This window comes from Microcebus murinus, chromosome 10, assembly GCF_040939455.1.
Source record: "Microcebus murinus isolate Inina chromosome 10, M.murinus_Inina_mat1.0, whole genome shotgun sequence".
In the NCBI taxonomy this organism is placed as follows: Eukaryota; Metazoa; Chordata; class Mammalia; order Primates; family Cheirogaleidae; genus Microcebus; species Microcebus murinus.
Window position 1 is genome coordinate 53,284,384 of NC_134113.1, and position 25,442 is coordinate 53,309,825.

Consider the following 25,442-nt stretch of genomic DNA (forward strand, 5'->3'; position numbering starts at 1 on the left):
CACTGATGATCCATTTTCCATCCGTTAGTTTTATTCCACTGACCATCGTTCCCTTTGTTCTTGACCAGACCAGGATCCGTGGTTCCCGTCTCAACATCATCATTGTGGCCGAGGGTGCGATTGACAAGAATGGGAAACCAATCACCTCAGAAGACATCAAAAATGTACATATGGGTGAAACCACTGAGGCCTTGGACACCACAGCCCCTCCCCTGGTGGTTTCTGCCTCTTTCTGGTCCTCCTGCACCTCTCTCCCCAGGTCCCAGCCCCTGCCCTCCTGCCACCACCAACCACTGCAGGGCAGGAGACTAAGCTGTCCATGGCTCACCCCAGGCCCTGCTTGTTTTCTCCCCTTGACTCTGTGTAACCCTCTCTTTGTCCCTCTCTTGGTCCCTTCAGCTGGTGGTAAAGCGTCTGGGATATGACACCCGGGTCACTGTCTTGGGGCATGTGCAGCGGGGTGGGACACCGTCAGCCTTTGACCGAATCCTGGTAAGTCATGGGCTCTGTGGCCCCCATTCCTTAGAACCCTCAACTTAGCAGTCCTGCCCCTGCAGGGCCACGCTCCACCAGGCATCACTGGTCATGCGCCCCTCCACCAGTCTCTAGGCTACAATGGCCTTTGACCCATTCCCCTACACGCGACAGTTCTCTTTATAAAAATGGTGGGAAATGATATGCTTCCCAAATAGGACCAATGTCTTAGAGCTCTAAGCATCAGTGAAGTTACTGAAGTCTAACCTTTGAATGCTCTTACCCTACTTTCCTTAGAAGAGAGTGGCAGTCTCTTTCCTTATTTTATCAATAAGAAGGGAATATATTAAGCCCCCGTAATCCTGTTGATAACTGGAGTGGACATGTTTCTATGGAACCAAGTAGAATCCTTGGAGTTCTGGTGGCAAAGAGTCATCAAGCTTTCCCTGAACTCTGGGAGGTAAAACCCAGTAAGTTCTTGGCTGCTGTCCCTAAATGTGGGATTCAATCCTGTGATTTGGAAAGGCCTCAAGTGCCCTGGTTCTCTAGGCGGAGCTAAGATGGGGAGGCCTGAGCCAGACTCTCTTTCCTCCCTGTGTTCCTGCAGGGCAGCAGGATGGGTGTGGAAGCAGTGATGGCACTTTTGGAGGGGACCCCGGATACGCCAGCCTGTGTGGTGAGCCTCTCTGGTAACCAGGCTGTGCGCCTGCCCCTCATGGAGTGTGTCCAGGTGGTAAGTACTGATCCAACCCCCCCACCCCCTAACAATCCCAAGCCCCTGCCTTAGAGCTCATGGGGTATGAGACCAACTTCTAAGGCCACTGGTATAGGAGCAGATGGAAAGGCAGGATGGTGTAGAAAGAGACAAGGAGAAAGAGCACAGTGGGCTTTGCATAGGAGCTGGAACCTCTCTAGCTAAGCCTCAGTTTCCCCATCTATAAAACGTTCCTAAGAAAGTTGAGGGATTCTATATCCTTGATAGTAATGATCTCCCAATATCTCATAATATCCAACCTCAAGCCTTCTTATTATGTCTTTATTGGAAGAGAAATGCAATATCTCACCTAACTTTATTAAAAACAGTAGAATATTAAGTTCTGGCTGGGTAGCTTTTGTCTGTGACTTCACTCTTGAACATGTTTCTCTGAACCAACATGATGTTACTAATACTCATGTTGAGGGTTATTGGAAGAGCTGGAGAGAAGGTATGCAAGCGATCTGATGCAATGCCTTGCAAATGTTGAGTGCTCAGAACATGGTGGCTTTTATTATAGAGGAATCACTCCTTTGATATCACAGAGCAAACACTGGCTGGGAGCTAGGGTGTCTGGCCTAGTGTTCAGGGCTGGTCTGAATGCTCCCCATCTCCTGGCCTGCTTCTCTCTTAGACTTGAGAGTCCTGGACACTTGCAGCCCTGCTTGGAACTGTTATCTCCAAAAGCTCAAAAGCTAGAGCACTGACTCTCAGAGTGGAAATCAGTGGTTGAGAAGCCCATGGCAGGGATCAGTCTTTCTTCCTAACTGGGTTACCTATAGGATCTTCTTCATTTACTCATTAGTCTAGAGCAGGCGTCCTCAAACTATGGCTCTTGGGCCACATATGGGGCACCTAGCACATTTATCTGGCCCTCTGGGTGTGTTTGCAGCCACTGCCTGTCCTGCTTAGCAGCCGACTCGTCCTGGGCCCCACTCCACACTCTCCAATGGTCTGAAGGACAGTGAACTAGCCCCCTGTTTAAAAAGTTTGAGGACCCCTGGTCTAGAGGCTACCTTGAGGCTGGTGACCTGGGTGTGAAAGGGAGGTAGATGGTATTTGTGTGTGAGCACTCCTCCATTCTGCCCATACTTCTAATACAGCATTAAGTCAGCCCTTTTCTTTTGCTACTCATTACACAGAAAATTAAGGAAAAGCAAAGATATTTCTCCTTCTGTGAAAGTGTGGGGGTGTTGAGAACGTGTGGTGCAGGGCGGGCGGGATCCGTCACGAGCCAGAGAAGGGCAGTGTGACGGTGGCATGGGAGCCCAGCTGTGCAGGATTCTGATGCAGGTAACTTGCTGTGCTCCTCCCTCAGACCAAAGATGTGACCAAGGCCATGGAGGAGAAGAAATTTGATGAAGCCATGAAGCTGAGAGGCCGGTGAGGACATGACTGACTGGGAAGCTCACTAGCTGCAGAAATCAGATGTCAGAATCTGTATGGGTCCAGACCCAAAATATGAGCTTCAGCTTCTCCTTCTTCCTCTTGTCTCCACAACAGTTTCCTCCCCAAGAAAATTAGTTGTGAGGTGACCAGGAGGCTCAGTTCATCTCAGGGATGCCCTTCCTGGGACCAGCCTTTTATAACCTGTTATTTCTGTACGTGAGCCTCAGCTGGATTAGCAGTTTCTCTCAGCAAGGACCGTTTCTTGTGGTGCTGAGCAGTGCCTGGGAGGAGAGTGCTCAGGGAGTTTTGATGAGGTGGTGGCCCCTGTGCAGCCCCTGCCCAACCCCTGCTCTGGCCTGGTGAGGTCCCCAGAGGTTTGCCCTATGGAACTCCCTCTGGGAGCAACACTTCAGAGCAGGATTCCCATGGCTGCTGGCCAGAGGCCGTGGCCTGAAGACGCTGCTCTCTGTACTCTTTACAGGAGCTTCATGAACAACTGGGAGGTGTACAAGCTTCTAGCTCATGTCAGACCCCCAGTATCTAAGGTACTGGCAACTCACCCTCTCCCTTTACCCCTCTGCCTCCGTCTCTTGGTGACGTGCTATCCCCAGTGTGTGCAACCTAAGCCTTGCCAACTTCTCTGCCTGCCACTAATGTCAGTGCTGGGTGTCTCGCCTTCCTATGATGATTTTCTCTTAACCACCCCAGACACCAGCTGCCTGTTCTTAGTGTGCCCTGGGTATCTCTAACCCGAGACCTGTGCCCAATCCAGGATTAGCAAGATAGCATGCGAAGAATGGGAAAAAAGGGCTTATGTCTTTTTCCTCTGGGAAAATCTGGGAATGATTCCATGTAAGTGTATCTAAGCCACCTCTTCCATTGGAATAGTGGTTCTCGATATTTACTGTATATCAGAATTATCTGCGTTGCTTATTAAACATGTGGATGCTGGGCCCCTCAAAGGGGATTCACATCTGGGGTAGAGGCCAGGAATATGCAGGTTTAACAAAGCTACCCGGGTGGATTCTGATGCAGGTGGTCAAGGATTACACTGGGAAAAGCTGCTCTGGGAGGTCTCTTATTCATTATATCATAATAGTATCTGAGACCAGGGATAGCAGCTTTATTTATCGATTTGTGGTAAAGGATTTTGCTTCCATAGTATGAGGTAACAAGCTGTCCTGGCATTCCCTGGGAGAGGGGTATGTGTTGTCACAGTCAGATGTCCTGATCCCAGGGCAAAAAGGGCTCCACATTCTGCCTCCCTTACGGACCTTGTGTGCCCGCTGCCTGCCGGGATTTCTGACCTCCTCTTTCCCTGCTTCCTCCTGCACAGACTGTTTCCCACACAGTGGCCGTGATGAACGTGGGGGCGCCGGCTGCAGGCATGAATGCTGCTGTTCGCTCCACTGTGAGGATTGGCCTCATCCAGGGCAACCGAGTGCTGGTTGTACATGATGGCTTCGAGGGCCTGGCCAAGGGTCAGGTATGGGGACTAAAAGGAAAGAGGGTGCATGTTCTGGGGCCCAGGAACAAGGAAGATAAGTGTAGCAGGGGGTGACATGCCCATTCTCTTTGCTTCCCCTATCCTTCACGACCTCTTTCTCTCCTCTCAGGGTTCAGGCAGAAGTAGACATTTAATTTGAGGGCAGGAGGAACAGGTAGGAGCCGCTGGAATGAACCTTTGCAAACAAGACATCTTATTTAGTTCTCTGTCCCAAAGCTCAGCACAGTGCCTAGCTTCAGTAGGTGCTTAATATCTGTGAATGAGCAGTCAGGGTGGAAGAAGTTCAGTGTGTGGGGAAAAGCCAGTACCTGGTGTTCCCCTTCCAGCCAAGGGAGAGCCGAGGGGTGGGGTTGGGACTCAAGAAGTGGCATCAGTCCCACACAGGCCTCCCGGTGCTCTAGCTGCCCTGCAGCACTGAGTGGCCTTTCTCTGCAGATTGAGGAAGCTGGCTGGAGCTATGTTGGGGGCTGGACTGGCCAAGGTGGTTCCAAACTTGGGACTAAAAGGTAAGTGGCACTGTAGGAGTACTTCCTCCCAATCACCCCTTAATGGCATCCCTTGGCTGTGGGTATCAGTTTGTTAGACCGGGTCCGCTTCCACCACCATGTCGTCTGGGCCCTTCACCCCAGGCTCACAGTCACTGCAGTGACAGCAGACATGTCCATCCAAGCATCTTTTAGTAGTTCTGGCCGTTTATAACCCCAGCATGTGTCCTTGGATAGATCGAGAGGGTGAAAGAGGGAGGGCAGCACAAATCAAGAAATTTTCAATAAAGTGCCTTCTAATTCTAGCTTTTCTCTTCCTCAATTTTGCTGTCTCTTCCCCAAATTCCAATTCCCCATGTCCCCCATTACTGGTCCAAACTAGGACTCTACCCAAGAAGAGCTTCGACCAGATCAGTGCCAACATAACTAAGTTTAACATCCAGGGCCTGATCATCATCGGGGGCTTTGAAGTGAGTGCTCCACCATCCCTTCCTCCCTCCCTCCCTCCCCTGGTCCTCCCTGTCCACTCTCCCCATTCCTGCCCCTGCTGCTCTCTCCTCCTCAGGCTTACACGGGGGGCCTGGAACTGATGGAGGGCAGGAAGCAGTTTGATGAACTCTGCATCCCATTTGTGGTCATTCCTGCCACAGTCTCCAACAACGTCCCTGGCTCAGACTTCAGCATCGGGGCCGACACAGCACTTAATACTATCTGCACGGTGAGAGCCCACCTCCACGTCTCGTCCCCTTGGGCCAGGATTATAATCTGGACAGAGTATGGGCTGGTTGCAAAGTCACTCACTGCAAAGTGAGTGACCGTTTTTGTACCAAACAAGTGGCTGTGTTTGAAAAATGCTTCCCCAAACCCAGGCATTTACATACTTTGATGGTGTTCATTCTCCTCACCTAGAAACACATCAATACTCTGCATACCAAATGCTATTTTCATTTCTGAGGTCGTCTAATTTTCCTATTCCGAGCAACAGAAAGGACAGACACAGCTTCCTTCCCAGAATAGAAGTTCCGCAGTGCGGTTGGCGAATGTGCTTGTCATCCCTAGACACGGGAACTTGATGAGGTCTAGGGGGGCCCTGTCAGCCCCGGGAGGATGCAGTTCCAGAGTTGAATTAATGGCAAAGACCAGGGAGTGACAAGAATCAGACCATGATCACATCTTTCTAAATGTGGCCCATTGTCTTTGCAGACCTGTGACCGCATCAAGCAATCAGCAGCAGGCACCAAGCGTCGGGTGTTTATCATCGAGACTATGGGTGGCTACTGTGGCTACCTGGCCACCATGGCAGGACTGGCAGCTGGGGCCGATGCTGCCTACATTTTTGAGGAGCCCTTCACCATTCGAGACCTGCAGGTACACAGCTGTCCAGAGCCTGCTAGGTAGCTCTGCCCTGTCCCCGTCTGTCCCAACTGCCCCACAGTGACCTGAGCTATGAGAGCTCAGGTTGGTGCCGGAAGGAGCACCACGCAGGCATCCTCCAGTGCAGCTCACACACAGGACCACAGCTGCTGCATGGGACACTCACTTTGAGTCAGGTGGCATGTTGCCAAACCCTTTATGTGCATTTTCGAATTTTATCTTCACAACAGACATGCAAGGAAGATATTTTCTTTGCATTACAGATGAGAAAGGTCTAGAGAGGTTAAAACAAAGTTCTGAAACTCATAAGGGAGTAGGTGGTTTAACTGATTGAGAAAGTCAGCGATCTTCACAACAGCATGCCCCCTTCTGCGTCTCCCTTGCTAGCTTTCTGTTTTTGAGGGAGGTACTCTTTCACCTCCAGGCTAGGGCTCTGACTCCTATTTCACAGAGGGACCATATGATCCTTATTTTCCTGGAGCCTAGTTCAGTGGAGGAGAAAAGAGCCACAAAGTGGACATTTAGCAGCAGGATGAAGGAACTCCCTAATCCGGGATCCCAGCCAACCCCTACCAGGAGTGGAGGGTAGTAGTCTGCTCCTTCACACCCAACTCAAAGCTCAAAAGAAAGAACATGTTCCTTCCGGATGAATTGCTGATTCCATACAAGCAAAGACTGACACTGTGGGCAGAGCCAGCCCTCTGAGGGGAGGGGAGCCAGAAACCCCTGGAAAGGGAAAGTGGAGAGGGCGAGGGGCTGAAAACAGACAGTTGCTGCAGCTCCCTCTTCCAGTTCTGCCAGTCTCATTGAGTCTTTGTTTAAATTTCAGTCACACTAAGCTGTTTAAAGGAAATAGGCACGGTTCAAGCCCACGATTGTAAACAGTTCTCTTCCGTGTCCCTCTTCCTTCTTGAAGAGGCCTGGTGTGGAGGAAGAGAGATTTATACACTGCCTAACCTTCTCCACTCCCAACTAGGCTTAGGATTTACTGTTTCATTTTCAGGCAAATGTTGAACATCTGGTGCAAAAGATGAAAACAACTGTGAAAAGGGGCTTGGTGTTAAGGTATGTCATCCATGGTTTGTTCCTAAGTGAAGAAAAAACTAGGCTTTGGCCCTAACCCCCAGAAATAGATCTATGGTTGGGATACCATGAGGGAACCCCTAGATACAAAGGGAGGGGGCAGCTTATCCCCGAACCCTGGGAGGAGGTAGAAAAGGCAGGAACAAAGCCTATGAAGACAGGAGGAGGGAATGGGGAGACAACCGGAGTCACAGGCTTTTGGACTTTACCTGGCAGGAATGAAAAGTGCAATGAGAACTATACCACTGACTTCATTTTCAACCTGTACTCTGAAGAGGGGAAGGGCATCTTCGACAGCAGGAAGAATGTGCTCGGTCACATGCAGCAGGTAGGAGAGACACCCCAGTCATGCCCTTCACCAGACAGCCATGACCCCCAGCAGTCGTGGAGGCTCCCTCTGGCCCTCTCTAGTCTACAGAGGTTGTTAGTGCCACCATAGAGGATGGGCCTGTGATCTTTTACAGTCAGAGAATCTAAACATCTTTATCCTAGAAATGACCTTAGAGGTTATATGTCCATCCTCTTCATGTTGGGCAGCGTTCTTCAACCTCAGCACCTTTACCATCTGTTGTGGATGGCTGTTCTATGCATTGTAGGACAGTGTAGGGGCATCCCTGGTCTCTACCCACTAGATGCCAGTAGCACCTCCCTCCCATCCCCAATTGTAACAGAAGTCTCCAGACATTCCCACGTTCCCACCTACTTTCTTTTCTATGATTCTGAGGCACCACCAACAGCAGCCAGATTGGGTCACAAAGAACACTTCCCTGTCATTGGTGATGGTGACTGACAAAAGCTGCTAGGCTGAGAAGCGGTAGAGAATTGACCCAGTGGCCATTAAAGCTAAAATAGGCTCTGGCAGCTACATAGCTAAAGAGGAAATTGTGAGACTAATCATCTCTTTTAATTAGTTACTCTTATGTCTGATAAATGGCTGAATCCTTTCATAGTTAGACTTCTGGATTCCTGTTTCTGGCTGTCAGCCTGGGGCCTGTCTTTCCTCTGTGTATCTGGATATCTCTGGCACTTCATTAGAGTCCTTCCCTCATAATGTTTGTGATTCTTTTTCCAGGGTGGGAGCCCAACTCCATTTGACAGGAATTTTGCCACTAAGATGGGTGCCAAAGCTATGAACTGGATGTCTGGGAAAATCAAAGAGAGTTACCGTAATGGTAGGTGGGGTGAAAGGGTGAGGCCCCTCCAGAGGCTGGTTCCCCAGTACGGAAGCTGACTGCCAATCCCTTATTGCAGGGCGGATCTTTGCCAACAGTCCAGACTCGGGCTGTGTTCTGGGAATGCGTAAGAGGGCCCTGGTCTTCCAGCCAGTGACTGAGCTGAAGGACCAGACCGATTTTGAGTGAGTACATCTCCTTTCTGGAGTGGTTTGCTCCCTTGTAGTTTCAAGGTCTTCTCTTTTCAACCATTCATGTCTTCAATCCTTTTCTTTTAGGAGTAACACATGTAGTCTTACCCATTTCAGATCTGTTGCCTGTGTTCTGAAGCCAGCCTCTTCTGCCCAACTTCTTCCAATAAGTCTTTAGTAGAAGTTGATTGGGGTGCTAGGGATTATATCATCATCTACCTCATTCCTCTGTAGGCATCGAATCCCCAAGGAACAGTGGTGGCTGAAACTGAGGCCCATCCTCAAAATCCTGGCCAAGTACGAGATTGACTTGGACACCTCAGAACACGCCCACCTGGAGCACATCACTCGGAAGCGGTCTGGGGATGCTGCCGTCTAGACCTCTGGAGTGAGGGGACAGATTATCTGATCATGGTCAGCTCACCCCTGATAGATCTAAGTCCACGTTTTCTCAGTGTTTTAGCTCTTTTTTCATTAGGTTTCCTTTTATTCTGTACCATGATCAGCTCTGGCCAGGAACTGGAGGAGAGGGTAGTGAATGCAAGCTCTATTTAGGTAGACTTTATCATGACTTCTACCCCAGCTTCCTCTGTCACACAAGGCTGGGCTCCTCTAGTGCTACTGCTAGATTTCACTTGCTCAGTAGAACTTTCCTAAAAATAAGCTTTATTTATTTCTTTGTGGTAACAAAGAGCCTTGGTTCCTCTACTACTTTTCCTACAGTGACAAATTGTAACTACACTAATAAATGCCAACTGGTCACTGCACTTTTGGTTCTCCTGTTATCATCTTCACAAGTGGAATGTTAATACTCTCAGCCCCGTGTACCAGACCCGCCCAGGCAGACCACCTAGGAAAACAGCCCATGTGATCATCCCATGAACTTCTCTCTAGCCCTGGGATTATTTTTCTGCAGGATTCTTGGCTCTGTACACAGGGTCCCAGACACAGTATCCTGACTACACTGACCCTGGTCCTAGTCCCTCCTGCGTCGTCTGCAGCCACAGACACACTCCTGTCTCGCTTAGGCACAGAGTTGTGTTTCACCTCTTGATTATATGCCATTACCTAGAGTTGCTTTTCTACAGCTACCCCACAATCTCTGCTTCAGTAACAATCCAGCGTTCTTCCTTCTCAACTTTCCCCCTGTACCTTCCTGGATTAAAGCTAGATTCCGCTGGACAGAACCTTTATGCAGAAGACATGTACATTTTGGAAGGTTGGAAAATGGAGACATCTAATCCTGGACCTGGTTTGTTGGAATACTGCTTTGGAAAGATGTCAGTTCTTATTCAGATGAAATTTGTCTTGTTTCATAAAAGCTGGTTCTTCTTTCTCATTACCTAAGCGCCCATGTAATATAGTTGGTCCTCAGGATTGGAACTATAGACTGTGCCCCAAATTGACAGGATATTGCCCTGTTTTTTAATGCCAGGTTTAAGATTAGCCTCCAGTAACCAGATCCTGGCTCCCAGCACAGGCACACACATTCCTCCCAACCCACAAAGTTTTCTCACTTGCCTGATGAAGCAGGAAAGACATTCAAGGTGTCAAAAGGGGTGGAGGAAAGGATTATCTCTAGCACACCACTTTTGCTGGCTGTCCAAAGTATTACTGCCAAACTCTTTAAATCAGTTCTAAATAGTGACTGGGAAAGCATGTTGTCAGAGTCAGGAATTAAGGCAGCCAAATGCTCTTTGCACAGATCTTTAAGTAGAAGATCAAGTGCTGTGGTAGACATTTTACATGTTATCAATGAATTCTCGAAACAGCTTTTTGGGGGGAGGTGACAGCCCCACTTCAGAGATGAGGACACTGGGGCTCGGGGTGATTAAATAATGTCTCCTTCAAAACATTATTCAAACAGAACTCAAACTCAGTTCTGACTTCAAAGGCCATCCTCATTCCCTGTGCCTTATCTTCCTTACCAAGCTACATCAAATCCCCCAAATCATAAGGGCTATGAAAATGAAGTGAAAGGGAAAATCCAAGTATTCATTCAGAACATTTTAAGCGCTAACTTCTATTAATTTGTAGGTTCCCTTTCCTATCTTTAATCCTAGAGCTGTTTCTCTGAGGAAACGATGAAGAGGGAAGGGATGGCTAGGTGGGAAGCTAATCATAGAGGAAAACTATCACTTTGTAAAGAGTAAAACATTTAGGATCATAGTATGATTGGGGAAAAAAAGCATAGTGAAGACCACTTAAAAACAAAAACAAAACCTGTGAAGGTACATGCCATTTCCCCAGAGCTAAAACAATAAGTGAAGTTGTGTTTAAACTCTAAATGGAGGGGAAGCAGAATTTATTAGCCACCAACTTCATGAATGATTATGAAGTAACTGGGAAAAGAGTAAGATCTTTTCTACATGGACAAAATATATTTTCCCTTTCCAGAATATTAACTTTGTCTGTGATGAGAAATGAGTAGCATCTAAAGCAGTGGTTCATAAATCTAGCTTGAATATTATAATCACCTGGGGAGGGAGGGTGCCTTTAAAAATACTGATGCCCAAGTCCACCTTGGACCAACTAAATCAGACTCTGTGGGTGGAGTCTGGGCCTTAGTATTTTAAAAAATTTCCCTAGGAAAAGCAGTGGATCTTTATTCTTGGCTATACATTAGAAGCATTTGAAGAGTCTTAAAAACCCACTGATGCCCCCAGCTCCACCCCTGGAAATTCTAAACATTTGGCATGGGGTGAAATCTTGGCATCAGTGTTTTTAAAAAGCTTCCTTGGTGATTTAACATGTAGCTGGGGTTGAGAACATAAAAGCAGTAATTCCAAATTTGGGGTTGAGGAAGCAATGAAGGAAGGGGAAGCTCTTCAGATATTCTGCTCAAGCCCTTTCATTCACTCTACCAGTGTCCAGAATCACTGTTACTAACAGGGGAAAGCTTGAGATGGAAAGATACATGGAAGAGCCAGGCAGTAAAGGAAGAATTTTTTCCAAATGGGGGTTGGAGGGGGAGCAGAGAAAAGTAGGAACAGTAGAAATTGCCAAACTTGCTTTTTAGAACTATTTATTTCTTCTTCTTTTTTTAAATGGGCAAAAAACACCAAAAGCAAAAGGACAAAGCAGACATTCTTTTTCAAATGAGCTGTGTCAGCAGATCCCATTCAGTCTGTTTCTAGTTCCCAATCAGCTTTTAAAAATTTTGCATCTAGGTCATCTAAGATCAATAACAACTTGATCTAGTTACTTGATCTTAGAAACATGAAAAGAGAATTATTGACTAAGAATTGTTCATTAAAACAGATCTTTTTTGGGTAGATGGACCATCTCAAAAGAAGCTCTTATGTGCTCCTTCCCTACTCCCTTCCCAACTCCACACCCCCACCCCACCACCAATGTCTTATATAGATCAATGAAAAGCAAAGGTTCCAAAACCACTGAAAGAAAAATAACTTCTTCCCTGCCACAGTGAACACCTTAGTCAAAGGTGCAGGAACTGCCTGCTAAGCCCATTAGAGCAAATGGGCTTTCAGAAAGAGAAAGAGCTTTCAGGAAGAAAAATTCACAGGACTTTTAGGAGTTTCAGTAATGCTTAGAACCTGCTATCTCTTCTATGCGGAAAGCAGCAAGTTAATCTTTCTGAAATAACACTGCTGAACTGCTGTAACCCTTGGGCACACCCATGGAAAAGAGGCAGACTTTTTTTCCTGTTTTCTTTGATGAGGGGAAAGGGGACCAGTCCCTTCTGAATGCATGACGACATGGCACTCTAGGGATATCGTCCAGCCCAATTCTGAATCTGCATACCATTTGAAGTTGGAGTATCTTCATTTCTGAGATGTAATTGTTATTAGCTGAAATTGTGATTTTTCTTAAACTTCTTCACAGATCAATTAAAATGCTTTCTAGAAGGGACTCTTCTGAAATATGAACCATGTTCCCAAAGGAAAACCACACACACATTCTTTAAATACTTTTCATCTTGCTAGAAAAATTTAGCGGGCACTGTTGACTCCTTCTATAAAGCAAAGCATGGGGGGAAACCTCTTTTGCACGGTGCAATGTAAAAAGCCAAGTAAGCAATAAACAGAAAACAAAAGTAAGGGATTTTTTTTTCCTTGTTTGGTTGCTTGGTTTGGGGATGGGAGGTGGTGTGGAGGTTACTGTTATGACATGTTGTCTTGAAATCTATAAACCATACAACAGGAACAACTGCTTTTCTGTTTTCCATGACAAAGAGACAGTACTGCAGAGAAAAACTTCACCCAGAGTTGCCTGCATGATGGTGCAAATGTCTCCAGGCTATTCTACAAGTAACAGGTATTCCTTCAAAGAAGCTGGCAATGGAAGGCCCTTCACTGCATCGGGCAGATACTGGAGTCCCAGGCTACGGCGCACAGCATAGCGAGACAGTGTTTTTAGAGTTCCTGGGACTGAGCACAGAACAGTCAGTTTTTCACATAGCTGCTGGTCTCTGGCCACTTCTCGTGGCATGGTACCATTTTTTCTCAATTCAAAGTGTCCGACAGCTCTGTGGAGGAGCTCAAAGCAAGAGTCCTCTTTCTCTGTTCCAAGTCCCCTGACTAATAGAGCCACCAGGCGGGAGATGGGTGTCTGGCCTTTTAGGTTGATGACTCTGACCTCTGCACCATAATCAAGAAGAATGCTGACACTCTCAAGATTTCCCTTCATGGCTGCCCAGCTGAGTGGTGTATCATTGTTGTAATCCAGGGCATTGACAGAGGCCCCGCTCTCTAGGAGAGCCCGCACACACTCTGCATTGTTCTTAAAGGCTGCCCAGTGAAGTGGGGTATCTCTGTTGCCATCCAGGGCATTGGGGTTTGCACCATACTCCAACAGGACCTCCACACAAGCCTCATCTTTCTCTGCTGCATAGTGGAGGGCTGTTCGGTTGTAACCATCCAGGGCATTCACCTGTAAAAAAGGGAAGAACTATATTACAACAGACAGACTACTGAGAGGAAGACAGGACAGCAAAGAAGCTTGCATGTATTTACTCGCCACTTTTGCTATGCAGTGTTCTGAACAAGAGTGTCAACAAGCAATTCTCAGGGAGTCTTGGTGATACAGATGAAGATATGATGGGAGCTTAGGGGCAAAAAGGAAAAGAACTGTCCCAAAACAATCAACACTCTATTATGTGCACTGACTAGGTGGCCTACATCATTCAGGTTTTTGCTACAATGTTCACTATTTATTAGAATCTTTACCATAGCATAAGGGGTAAAGCAGGAAAAGATGAAGTCTAAGTGCTTGTAACTGCTCTGAAAGACATTTACTAGAGAGCTACTTGAATATACAGTTAGAGTAAGAGTTTGGGATTACTTTACTTATCCTGACTCTTTCTGTATCCTGTGGCTAATGACAACCAGACTGAAAAATGATGAGGTCAAAGCTCTGCCCATACAGCTTTTCTATGTTCTTTAACCATATAGAGAAGTTCAAAATGTTAATCCTAGCCAGTCCTTTGCAAAAATGTGCTGTGGGCTGACAAGAGAACATGGATGAAAGCATGTGCAGGGAAGAGCACAACTCTTCCAGTGCTAGAAAAGCAACCAGCTTGCTGAAAGTCAGCATCACCTATAATTTTTTTACTTCAAATTCCCAAATTTATAAATAGCATCTTCACCTATTAAGTACAATAAAGCAAAATTGAAGCATTTAAGCAAGTTCAACCTTTTATTTGGCTAAAACCCATCTTTTTCTTCTGGCTATTTTCACTTTCATCATTGACATTAATCACTTCAGGATCACTAACAAAGAAACAAGTTTAATTATAAAAGTTAAGGGATAGGAGGCCAGGTATGGTGGCTCACACCTGCAATCACAGCACTCTGGGAGACCAGGCGGGAGGATTGCTTGAGGTCAGGAGTTTGAGACCAGCCTGAGCAAGAGTGAGACCCCATCTCTACTAAAAATAGAAAAATTAGCTGGGCCTGGTGGTGCATACCTGTAGGCCCAGCTACTCAGGAGGGTGAGGCAGAAGGACTGCTTGAGCTCAGGAGTTTGAGGTTGCTGTGAGCTAGGCTGATGCCACTGCACACTATCAGGGATGACAGAGTGAGACTCTGTCTCAAAAAAAAAAAAAAAGAAAAAAAAGTAGCAAGTAGAGAACCACTGGCTATATGGAAATGAGAATGCTGGGACTAGCCCCTTGGCCCCACTGACCAGTGTGTTGGAGGTTGCATACTAGCTGCATGGCTTGTCTGTTTCAAACTGGTACCTCAGCATATGGATCTTTAAGACTGCTCACAAACAGTCAAAACTGCTAGTTTATTTATTTAACAAGCACTTACTTAGCAATTACTACATGCCAGTGTTCTAAACACTTTACAACCTTATGGAGAAGATAACATTATCATCCCAATTTTACCAATGAGGAAACTAAGACAAAGAAAAAAATATTTTTTTCTTTTTTTAAAGTATTTCATTTAAAGCCACACAGCTGGAAGTGGTTGAGCTGGAATCTGAATCCATGAAATCTGGCTCCAGAGTGTACTCTTTTAGTCATTCATTATACTATGCTGCTTCATGCCAATTTGTCTACTTTCAAAAATTAATCTTTGGTTTTTTTTAATCTTAAGATACATTAGAAAGAAAACAGGAACACCACAAACATAAAATAATTAGTGGGCAAAAATAGCACAAGTAGGGATTGCCTTATGATATTTATCTCCTAGTGACAGTGGTATTAAAATCATATGTCTGATAGTAGATCTCAAATGGTTCAAATCTAATCAGAGTTGAGGGATCTCTGCACTTACAGCTCCTGGCTGGTCAATGGGCAATAAGAAGAGTAAACAGAAATATAAACAATTCCTACTAGGTAGGCTGGGAGGAAAAACAGAGATAAAACTCCTTTCTGGAGTGATGGACAATTTAAAAAGAAAGAAAGGCAAAGGAATGAAATCCTTAGGATCATTTTATATATTTGCCATTACATTTTTCTTTAACATTGGCTATACCAATGTTACCATAAGTTAGGAAGACCAGACTGGAGGCAGGAAGAGATGGAGGAGAGACAGGGAGAAATTCTCAAGTTTTAGTGAATGGTTAATGTGAAAGTGTTACAAACATTACCTCGGCTCCTTTTTCCAGGAGTAACTCCACACAGTCAGCATCTGACACCATACAGGCACAGTGCAAGGGCTTCAGTGTGCCATGAGTGCAGTTCACATCTGCTCCCTGAGGGAAGAAGCTTACTTCAGTCAGTGTGTTCAGCTCTTACCTGTCTAGCAGGACAAGAACTGAGTCCCAGGGGTAGAGAGTTCTAACCTGACCATACTGTAAATATACTAGTTATTCCTAGTTTCCACTTCTATTAATTAAATATATAATATTATGATGCCAATGTCCAAACCAAGGGAATACACTGAAGACGGAGGAAAGGAACTGTTAATTCCTTGGATCAAGTTATTAAGTTTCTGCAAAAGTTAGCCTGCCAGATGGTCATATGGACATCATTGAGGACATAACCTTATAAGCAGAAGCAGTGGGAACCTTATCCTCAGGCAGGAAAGCTGGACCAGCAATCCACTTTCTATGGCGCCCACACTCGGAAAAAGTAGGAAAGTGAGTTTATCAGACTGAAGCCAGAATTGGCATGTTCTTTTTGCCATTCAACAAATGACCATTACTAATAATAGGGCCATCTTAATGTTATTTTTGTTTTTTTATAATATCTTCAAAGCAGCCTCTTAGTTATCAGCATTCTCTGATGCCCAGCCGCTGCTGGTGCTCCTATTCAAAATCAGATAAAGGAGATGCAGATACCAGTCAGACTAAAGTCACTGAATGACTCAGCAGCAGAGCTAGAATTAGAACGTGACAAAGTTTCTACTGCTGAGTCTTTTGACACTGCTTTTCCTGAGAACAAACTAATACTGTATGGATTTCCTTCTCCAGTTGTGCCACATAATTCTGAAGTAGCTCCAGAGCTCAGGGCTGTAAATGGGGAATCCGAAAGTCTTAAAAAAGAATGTACAGAAGTAACCATCTGGATGCACTTTCTAGTGATCAAAAAATTATTCTGTAATTTCTCTTCAACAGGAATAATACACAGAATAGGGTAGTAAAGACCTTCTGGGATACTAATCATATAACACAATTGCTGAAGAGCAGTGGTTAGATATCAGATAGTTAGGGTGTTTGCCTAAACTGTAATGACCATGCATTTTAGGGGTTGATATCCTCTACAGAACTGGAAGTGGTAGCTGTTGTTAAATTAGAAGGCAACCAAAATCCCTCCATGTAATTATCATAACCCAGATATGAAGAAAGGCTCACAAGGATTTGAAAACCACCTCTGCTTTGCTCACCTCCTTCTCCCCTTAGCAAAACATGTATAGAAGACTTTGAGCTTGATGGATTCCATATGCACCATATCCAGACAGAAATTTTACAAAGAACATGAGACTAGGGTTATCGAGAACATATTTTGTGAAGAAAAATATCAGATATACAAAGTGAAAGGGAGAAGGAAAGCAAAGAAAAACATAGGGTAAATATATTTTAAGGATCAAGTTAACATATTTAATGAGATTGTAAAAACTCCTTGTAATCCTGTGCTAAATTAAAGCTGCAAATCTGTAATCCATTAGGATTTCCCTCCATTCCCCACCCAAAGGACTTTTGTGTCAATAATAGCATACTCACCCCTCTGATAAGGTCTTCTACATTATCATGTGGGAAGGAACGGATGGCAGCGATCGTTCGGATTAAGCGCTCTGAGAGAGAGTATTTGCTCTGAATGCTCTGCATAATATACCACATACTGGAACTCATCAAGGCTCAGAGTGTGTTCACATGCTCCAAACTGCCTGAAACAAAAAAGTGCTTGGCATTATGCAATATCACTTAAGCACACCTGTCCTTAGGGTTAAGCTTTCTCTGGGGCCTTCCCAATACTAAAAAGCAGATTTCAAGGAGATCAGTGATTAATGACCACCACCTTTTATAATCATAAAGAACTAGATTATAATAGTAGCTTACAGAACTGGGTAAACCTGTACGCAAATGTTCTGACCCTAAGGACCTCTGTTCTACTCTCCAATCTAGTCTAGCACGAGATTTCCCCACAAGGTAGTTAAGACCTCCATGGAGCTCTATGTGGTTTACACACAAGACTAGGCAAGGAATGGGATTTTTTAAAGGCTGAAGATGCCACAAAACACTATTTTCCTCCTTTGAATTTTTGCAGTTTTTATTAAAGCACCACCTTTAGGTTATTTACTATGAATACATTTGGCCTACAGTATAGTTATATACATATTGTTTCTCCACCTAAATTGTAATCAATTGGAAAGCAAAGACCTGTCTTCTACTTTTTCACCTATAGAAGGTAACCACAAAATCTCACAAAAAAATAGGTATTTAACAAATATTGGTTAGTTGATTGACTAAAGTGTATAGAAATGATTGTTCTAAGATGGAAGAAGAAAATAATGCAATATACTTAAATTCAACTACTGCAAAAGCATTGGCTGTATAAGAGCTATTAATACTAGTTAGGGAACATTTAAAATTATGCCAATAAGGTAGAGTGTTTCTATGAAAAAGCACGTATCAAAACTGTAGGGAATTGCACAACATGTAATTCAGGAGTAAAAAAAAAAACTGTAGGGAAATATAGTATGTAGTATTAGCCAAGTGTAATTGCTTAGAAATCTGTATTCTCATTAAAATATAAGCTGCTTGGGAGTAAACATAGTTTGCTCCCATAGTTTTTTCCAGTAGTTCCTGACACATGATAGGTCCTTAGTAAACATCTGTTGAACCAATGTTAAACTTATTAATTTGACTCCTAATAAATCAAGACTTGTAATAATTATGCATATGAAAATATTTTGGTAATTTCATAATATATAATTTTTGCTTTTTGTGATGGAGTATCATTTTACATGTTACATAATATACTGTAAACTCTGACGGTTTCTATTTTGCTAATCAGTACCCATTTATATGAGATAGAAATTCTATTAATCAATGTTGCAAGTTAAAAATGTTCCATTCATAGGTATCAGTGATTTAAACTGGGTATGCTTCTCTCCTACTTCATCATGAATGAATAAGCTGACACAATTGTTTATACGTCTCTCTGAAATTTTCCAGACAGTTTAGATTTGGCATATGTTTTAATCTCTCCAATAATAGTCACTAAACTTAGTGACAAGGGTCTGTATCTTATACTTTGTTGAAAGGAAAAAGGAAAAAAAAAAAAGGCAGAGATGCATTTGAGTCTGCGATTCCATGAATGGGGACAGAAGACAGAGCAGCTAGCTAAAGCAGGAGGCTTGAACTGAAGTGGTTCTGTTAACCGTTTCTGGACCATGATAATCTGAAGAAACTAAACCCTCATTTTCAGGGCGCTCGTGGACTCCAGGCTAAAACCTCCTAACTGAGAGTATGACCAGTGGTCTGCTGCTGCCTTAAAGCTCTTGGTGAAAGAGTGAAACTTCAGGGCAGACTGGCAACATTTACTGTCAGGAAGGGTCAAGGAAATCTAAATTCGACCTATCTCTGGACAGCAGTCCGTGCACGGTTTGAGCCCTAATAGGCCCTTTCTCCTCCGTTTTCTTTCGCAACGGGATCCACAAAAAACACCAAAGTTCTTTTTTTGTTTTGTTTTGTTTTGTTTTATTGCGAAGCTAAAAGCATAAAGGAAGAGACGACACTCAACAGCTCTAATGCTAGCGAGGCCTCTGCTGAGTCGAGACGCCCCCAATCGCAGTGCATCTGCTGCGGAGGGCTCGCGGCAGCTGTCTCGCTGAGGCTAGGGGACAGGGGACAAGGGCACGAAATGCAAGGACATGTGGTGTTACTTTCCGCATGGGCTCCCAACAGACTGCAGCAATCCCGGCAGGTTTGGTACTGAAAGGGGGTCGCACAACGTGCGTCGGGGGAGCCTAGAGGTGGACAAACTCTCTCCCTAATCTCCCCCGCAAGGCCCGGAACGATGCCTCAGCCTCGAGGGCTGGCGGACCTCGAGCAGGGAGTGGAGGAAGCGTTACTGGGCTTGGTGTCCCGGGTTAGGGAACCTGGCTGCAAACCTTCCCGCACCGAGGACCGCACTCACCGAACCGCGGGGGCTGAGCTGGGTCTTGAAAGCCGCTGTCAAGGCGTGAACCGGAAGCAGAAGTTGTTGGTAGCCGACCCCTCTGTTTACAGGACGAGAAGACCGACTAGGACGGGCGCCTGCGCACAGACCAGAGTCCGTGAGCGGGACGCGCCTGCGCCGACTTGAGAAGCAGCCTGGCTCCTACGGAGGCCTGGTTAACGGGTTACTTTCTCTCTTTGCCCTGAGGTTTTATGCGCAGGCGCAATGTGGCGCTCTCGGCCACAGTCCCGGTTTTCGGGTCCTGGTCCAGCGGTGCAATAAAAGTTTGTGAACCCTGGCTGTCGGGCCGATTTTTTATGGCCGTGCCTGCCTGGACCAGGTCTGCAGTGGGTCGATCCCACTCGCCTCTACATCTCCACCTCCCACTATCTCCATCCGAGATCGGGCCTGGGCACCTCCTTCCCAGATGATTTCCAAACTCGCTAAACCAAACACCGCTTTTGTCCACTTAGTCCATGGTGGTTCCGTTTCTTAGGAAATTAAACTGTTACTAAGAAGTGTCTTTGGCAAACAAAAGAACTTTCAGCTTTATTCATAATGTTGGAACAAATCTATGCTCCCTAGAACCCTCCTGGATGTTGTCCACCCTCCTTCAAAGTGAACTACACCAAAGACAAACTCAACCATCCAAGAAGCATAGTATCTCAAACGTTGAGGCATAAAAGAGATGTATATGCTGGTAATAACCCTTTCCATACAGAGAGTGATGACACCTCTGAGTGACGTACTTTCCGTGCAAAGTATGAACTTTTCCAAGTCAGTATCACGTGGTGGTTGGTGCATGCAAAGAACACACAGGTAGACTAAGTGCTGCGATCTACCCGGCAATCTGTTTCACTAAGAGTGCCCCAGAACCTACTCCCCAAAGCTTGTTCTAAGCCACCAGATCTAACCAATTAGAGATTAAATCAGGACCCAGACAGCTCATGTACATCAATGAAAGGATGGGGAACTGAAAGCTCATGACCTGGTCTGAGGAGTGAGCCTCTCTGAATTCCAAACTCAAATGAATTTTGCCTTGTTGAAATGTGCCCCCCACTTCCTGCCACAGAGCCATGGAGAGATTGTCCAATTTTTCAAAAGAAGCTGAAATACATATATTTTTTTTTAAAGTGAATTCTTCCAAATTGCAAATGTTGGCAATTTTTATTTTTAAAGAATCATTTTTTTAAAGCAGGCAACATTCAGCTTGCAAGCCACCTCTTCCAGACTTTGGATTAAAAGATGTTTTTGGTCATTGGCAGCTCTGTGTACTGACCAATGTCAGTAAGCAGCCGTCTGACTGAGAAGCGAATATTAACATATAACACAGGGGCAGCCCTGTGATTGAGACAGGGAGAGACAGATTCAGTTTGCCTTATAGTGTCTTATGATTGTTTGGGAAACTGAGTCTCCTATCAAAGAGTAAAGGTCTTCCTTTTTAAAATCTTTGAATTATGACTTTGCCTAAATGAATAACTATTATTTTACAGCAACCTGTGATTCTATTTTGAACAAGTGTTTTAAGCCTTTGATAGGTGACAAGCTTTAAAAATCAAAATTTCAAATTACCTCAAACTAACTTTTTGATATTAGGGCTCTTGGAAGTCCAAGAGAAACATACTAGGTTTATTTGGAATGTTAGAGTCATACAGAAAACAATGTCAAATATGAAATGGTGCTCAACATTCTTTGGGTTATATTTGTATAACTGTGCTCTGAAGTTGTATGAGAGTCCTAAAGTTCTGATCTCTCTTAGTATATGTGATCAGTGATAATTATGATTATTATGTTAAATTGTAGTATGCCACAGAAATAACGAAATTTCTTTGTGAATTATGTCTTTAACCGTGGCTATTCTAAGACTTTCATCATCCCCAGACAATTATTATTATTATTATTTTGAGACACAGTCTCACTCTGTTGCCCAGGCTAGAGTCCCATGGCATCAGCCTAGCTCACAGCAACCTCAAACTCCTGGGCTCAAGCAATCCTTCTGTCTCAGCCTCCTGAGTAGCTGGGACTACCGGCATGCACCATCATGCCCAGCTAAATTGTTCTATATATTTTTAGTTGGCCAATTAATTCTTTCTATTTTTAGTAGAGACAGGGTCTCACTCTTGCTCAGGCTGGTTTGGAACTCTTGACCTTGAGTGATCCTCCCCTCTCGGCTTCCCAGAGTGCTAGGATTACAGGCGTGAGGCACCGTGCCTGGCCTAATTATTTTACTTTGATTCTACTCAAAAAAGTGGTTTATAATTTGCTATAGTCCAAATTTGCTTATTCTTTAAGGAAATTCATGGAAAAGACTCTGACAAGTATTAGAGATTATACCATTGTACAAACAAAAGAAAACAAAACAATAAACAGAACCTTCCAGGAATCCAATTAAAAGCTGATGTGTTCGTGAAAATTGCTAACCCAACATCAAGTGGAATGAGAATTAATTACATGGAACTGAACTGATAGAAGACTGAAATAATTTTTTATGAATTTTTGTTTAGAACGTTGCTGATTCTTTATGTTTTAATTTCAAGAATCAGGAAACCCTTTTTCTTTTGAGCTATTTATAGCCTACAACAATTGAGTAAAGTAGCAAAATTTATCTTTCTCTACCTACCTGATGTGCAGAATTCAAAAACTATTAGTGAGCATTTTTATTTTCTGGCAATATAGTTATTTGTATTAGTTCAATAAGAATATGTTTTCTTTTGTAACAGGACACATTGGGGACACTGATTATTTTACCAGGCTTTGACTAGAGTAACATATTTTCAGATAAAGTTCCAGCAAAGCCAACTTAGAAAAAGTTAATCTGTATTCTCATTGTACTTTTATGCAAATAATCAGGCCAAGTATAATAAGACTAAACCTTATTTTGCACATAAACTATGATTTGGTAGAATCTCTTTGGTAGAAAAGGGGTATTGGAGAGAGAAAAATTGTATTTCAAAAAATAAAAAAACTAGTTTTGTGCAGTGGCAGTATCGTACTCAATGGGGTTTATCCAAGGTGCAATTATTGCCTCTTATAAAAAAAGAAAACACAAAAAGTAAAAAGAAAACCTGTAACACACTGTTACTAGATTCCAGCACTAACTTTTGTTTTTGGGTTATTATTACTTGCAGTTCAGACTGAATCCTGGGTTATTTCTTGGCTACAACAAGTGTCTAAAGAAGAACTGGGCTGTAATTTTCTTCATGATGTTTTTAATTGGCTCCCTAATGGAATAGGTTCCTTTTTTCTGTTTTGACATACAAATTGTCTTTTAATTGTCAAGTTAATATTGTTTCTCTCTCATTGTTTTATTTCTCCCAAGAAAACCAGAATCATGGTATTCTGATGACTAGAGATGATTCAACAAAGCTTGCACATCTCCCTCATTTAGAATTCCACTGAGCCTGATCTGTTTTCCATTGCCAATGCCTAGCTGCTAAAACTATACAAACCCTCCCTGTAAGCCCAGGGACTATCATGGAAGGGGTGAGCGTGGATTGTAAGGGCCAGTTTTAAGGGATGGAATTAGTTCAGACCCTCCAAATCAAAGATGGGCACATAGATGAGTAAACAGCTGGGAAATTGGAAGACTTTGCTTCTTGGGTCTTATGTGACCCTTTTCAATCTATCCCAACCATAAAGATTTTTCTGCTTCCTATAGAAATAAAAGAAAACTACTGAGAAGATATTGAGATACCTGGTGGCAAAGCATCCTAGGTATAGTTGTTTCTAGTTATGGGGCTTATACAAATAGAGATATAATAAAAATGTATCAGCTACTTTATGACAAATTACTAAAGAAAACACGAAACACACTGTAGTACAAGAAGCCTCTAAATTCCTTAGTTTAAATGGTTTTAGTAAAATGTTTTATGTTTTGTAGAGCAAATTGCTACGTATCTGCAACTAAACCAAGATTACAGTAGCTCAACACTTACAGATAAGTAAATTTTGTAACCTTGCTTTTGGCTTTTGGTTTTTGGCTCTTAATGTTGCTTAAAAGGTTTAAAGGGTTAATGAGTGTCGGCTCACTTCCATTCCCATCTGGCCTAGAACACTTAATTGACTATAAGTCTTTTGGTTCTAAGTTTCTTGGCCATAGGAGTCCCACTGAGGGACAGAATGGACCCAGGGCAGGTAGCCACACCACCCCAGCAACGATGGCACAAAATAAAAATTGGCCATTGATGCTGCCTCTGGCAAATCTTGGCCAAGGAGGGAAATGTAAACTAAAAATAAAATCCTATCTCCCCTACTGACTGAACAGACCCTCTCTTGGCCAAAGGAACCCCAGAAAAACCTCAAATCTGAGTTTCTAGCCATGAAGGGAGATCAGACATGCCTCATTATGCCCCCTCCTTTTGGAGTATAGACTAATTGCAAACAGGACCTAAGGCCATACAAAGCAAAGGTTAAGTCGCTGGCTTAGCAAATCACTTTGCATCAGTGTATTGTAGCTTGCTCTATGATTAACAGACTCCCTTGTCTTAAAACATTCCTTTCTATTGATTCCAAGCCTTTAGACAAAGCTTTATTTCTTTAACCAATTACAAATCAAAGAATCTCTGAACCCACCTTTAACCTGTATGCTGCTAGTTCAAGATGTCCTGCCTTTTCAGGCCAAATCAATGTATACCTTCTATATATTGATTAATGATTTTGCCTGTAAATCCTGTCTCCCTAAAAAGTATAAAAACAAACTGTAACCTGGCTGCTTCAGGTGCATTCTCTCAGGACCTTTTGAGATATGTTCTGTGGGCTGCAGTCACTCATATTTGGCTCAGAACAAACCTCTCATTTTACAGATTTTAGGTTTTTTTTCCATTCACACATTCATTCATCCCTTCATCAAACCTTTATTGAGCACCTACTTTGTTCCAGGCTTTGTGCTTAATTGTGCAGGAAAGACAGAAATGGAGAGATATAGTACCTTATAATCTAGGGTTGGGAAACAGGATGAACATTGTCCATTACAATTAGAGATGATTAATTCAATGACTTTTTATGTACAAATTCAATGTAGAAGAACAGTTCTGCTTTATGGTAAGATCAAGAGAGTGTGAGAAGAGTGAGTCTATGAAACAGATTCTTAGGGAGAAATTTGTGTATGCTGTGAGTCCCTACTCTCCACTCACCCAGACGGAGAGGAAGGACTGGTGGTGATTTCTTCTGCTCAAGTCTAAAGAGGGGCTTCTGTTGGACCAGAAAGCTTGGAAATTGTTCCCCATAATTGTAAAACAGAGATAGGCAAGAGCACCAACTCTTGCCAATAAATTAAAGAGGGCTGTAGCCACAAAGTAGAGGTGGCTGCATTGGGATCTACCTACACACCCAGATTCAACAGGGATGACAAATGTATAAATGTTTCCCTGACCAGATGTGGACTACACAGAATACAGCCAACATGGGATTGCCTTTGTTCTATTCAAAAGGGCTGTCTAGAGGTACAGAGGGACCCAGTAGCCAGAAGCTAGAGATGAATACGGGAATCCTACAACCCACAGAGTCTGTCACAGGCAACCACTTGTGTTGGTCTAGGCCAAAGGGACTAAAGTGAGAGATCTCTGATGATGGGCATCTCCAAAGAACCTTTAAAAGCTCCCTTCAAGAAAAAGAGTCAGCTTTAACCACTGACAGACTCAGGTAGTACAGACCTACACCACCAAAAAAGAATTGCCCTATCTCCTTAGCTATCCTTCCTTTTCCCACTTTTACACAAGCACACCCAAAGCAGTTAGCTAGTGAGGGAGGTCAGTTGAGGAGAAAGCTGAAGGCAGCCACCAGCCACGTGCCTTCCATGGAGACGACGAAGAGTAGTCTTAGACTAGTACCTTAGAATGAAGACTGAAGTATTTCATTGTCATTTGGTAGTGGAAATATTCTAATTACTGAGTTGAGGCTGTATATCAGATTTGAAGTGACTGATACTTAAAGGACTGACA

General features: G+C 43.9%; 2 protein-coding genes across 6 annotated transcripts in view; one reads left to right on the plus strand and one right to left on the minus strand.

The window, feature by feature from the left end:
• The window catches only part of PFKM (phosphofructokinase, muscle), a 37,766-nt gene extending 28,570 nt beyond the window's left edge, over positions 1-9,196 (plus strand). For both annotated transcript variants that reach the window (XM_020287479.2, XM_020287480.2), the window contains 15 exons: positions 69-164; positions 400-492; positions 1,082-1,207; positions 2,547-2,611; positions 3,099-3,162; positions 3,954-4,103; positions 4,560-4,630; positions 4,992-5,079; positions 5,175-5,327; positions 5,813-5,977; positions 6,987-7,048; positions 7,283-7,394; positions 8,139-8,238; positions 8,318-8,423; positions 8,664-9,196. In XM_020287479.2, coding sequence (XP_020143068.1) covers positions 69-164; positions 400-492; positions 1,082-1,207; positions 2,547-2,611; positions 3,099-3,162; positions 3,954-4,103; positions 4,560-4,630; positions 4,992-5,079; positions 5,175-5,327; positions 5,813-5,977; positions 6,987-7,048; positions 7,283-7,394; positions 8,139-8,238; positions 8,318-8,423; positions 8,664-8,808 — 1,596 coding nt within the window. In that variant the 3' untranslated portion in view covers positions 8,809-9,196. The remainder of the gene's footprint in view (positions 1-68; positions 165-399; positions 493-1,081; positions 1,208-2,546; positions 2,612-3,098; positions 3,163-3,953; positions 4,104-4,559; positions 4,631-4,991; positions 5,080-5,174; positions 5,328-5,812; positions 5,978-6,986; positions 7,049-7,282; positions 7,395-8,138; positions 8,239-8,317; positions 8,424-8,663) is intronic.
• A 2,241-nt stretch (positions 9,197-11,437) lies between these two features.
• ASB8 (ankyrin repeat and SOCS box containing 8) overlaps positions 11,438-25,442 on the minus strand; it is a 32,765-nt gene continuing 18,760 nt past the window's right edge. The window contains exons 2-5 of one of the 4 annotated variants that reach the window (XM_012756393.3): positions 19,483-19,601; positions 17,064-17,223; positions 15,489-15,593; positions 11,438-13,322 (exon numbers count right to left, since the gene is read on the minus strand). In XM_012756393.3, the coding sequence (XP_012611847.1) occupies positions 12,690-13,322; positions 15,489-15,593; positions 17,064-17,192 (867 nt within the window). In that variant the 5' untranslated portion in view covers positions 17,193-17,223; positions 19,483-19,601 and the 3' untranslated portion in view covers positions 11,438-12,689. Of the gene's footprint in view, positions 13,323-15,488; positions 15,594-17,063; positions 17,228-19,482; positions 19,602-25,442 lie in introns of all 4 variants that reach the window. The other 3 variants (XM_012756254.3, XM_020287482.2, XM_012756463.3) reach the window with 3 other exon arrangements.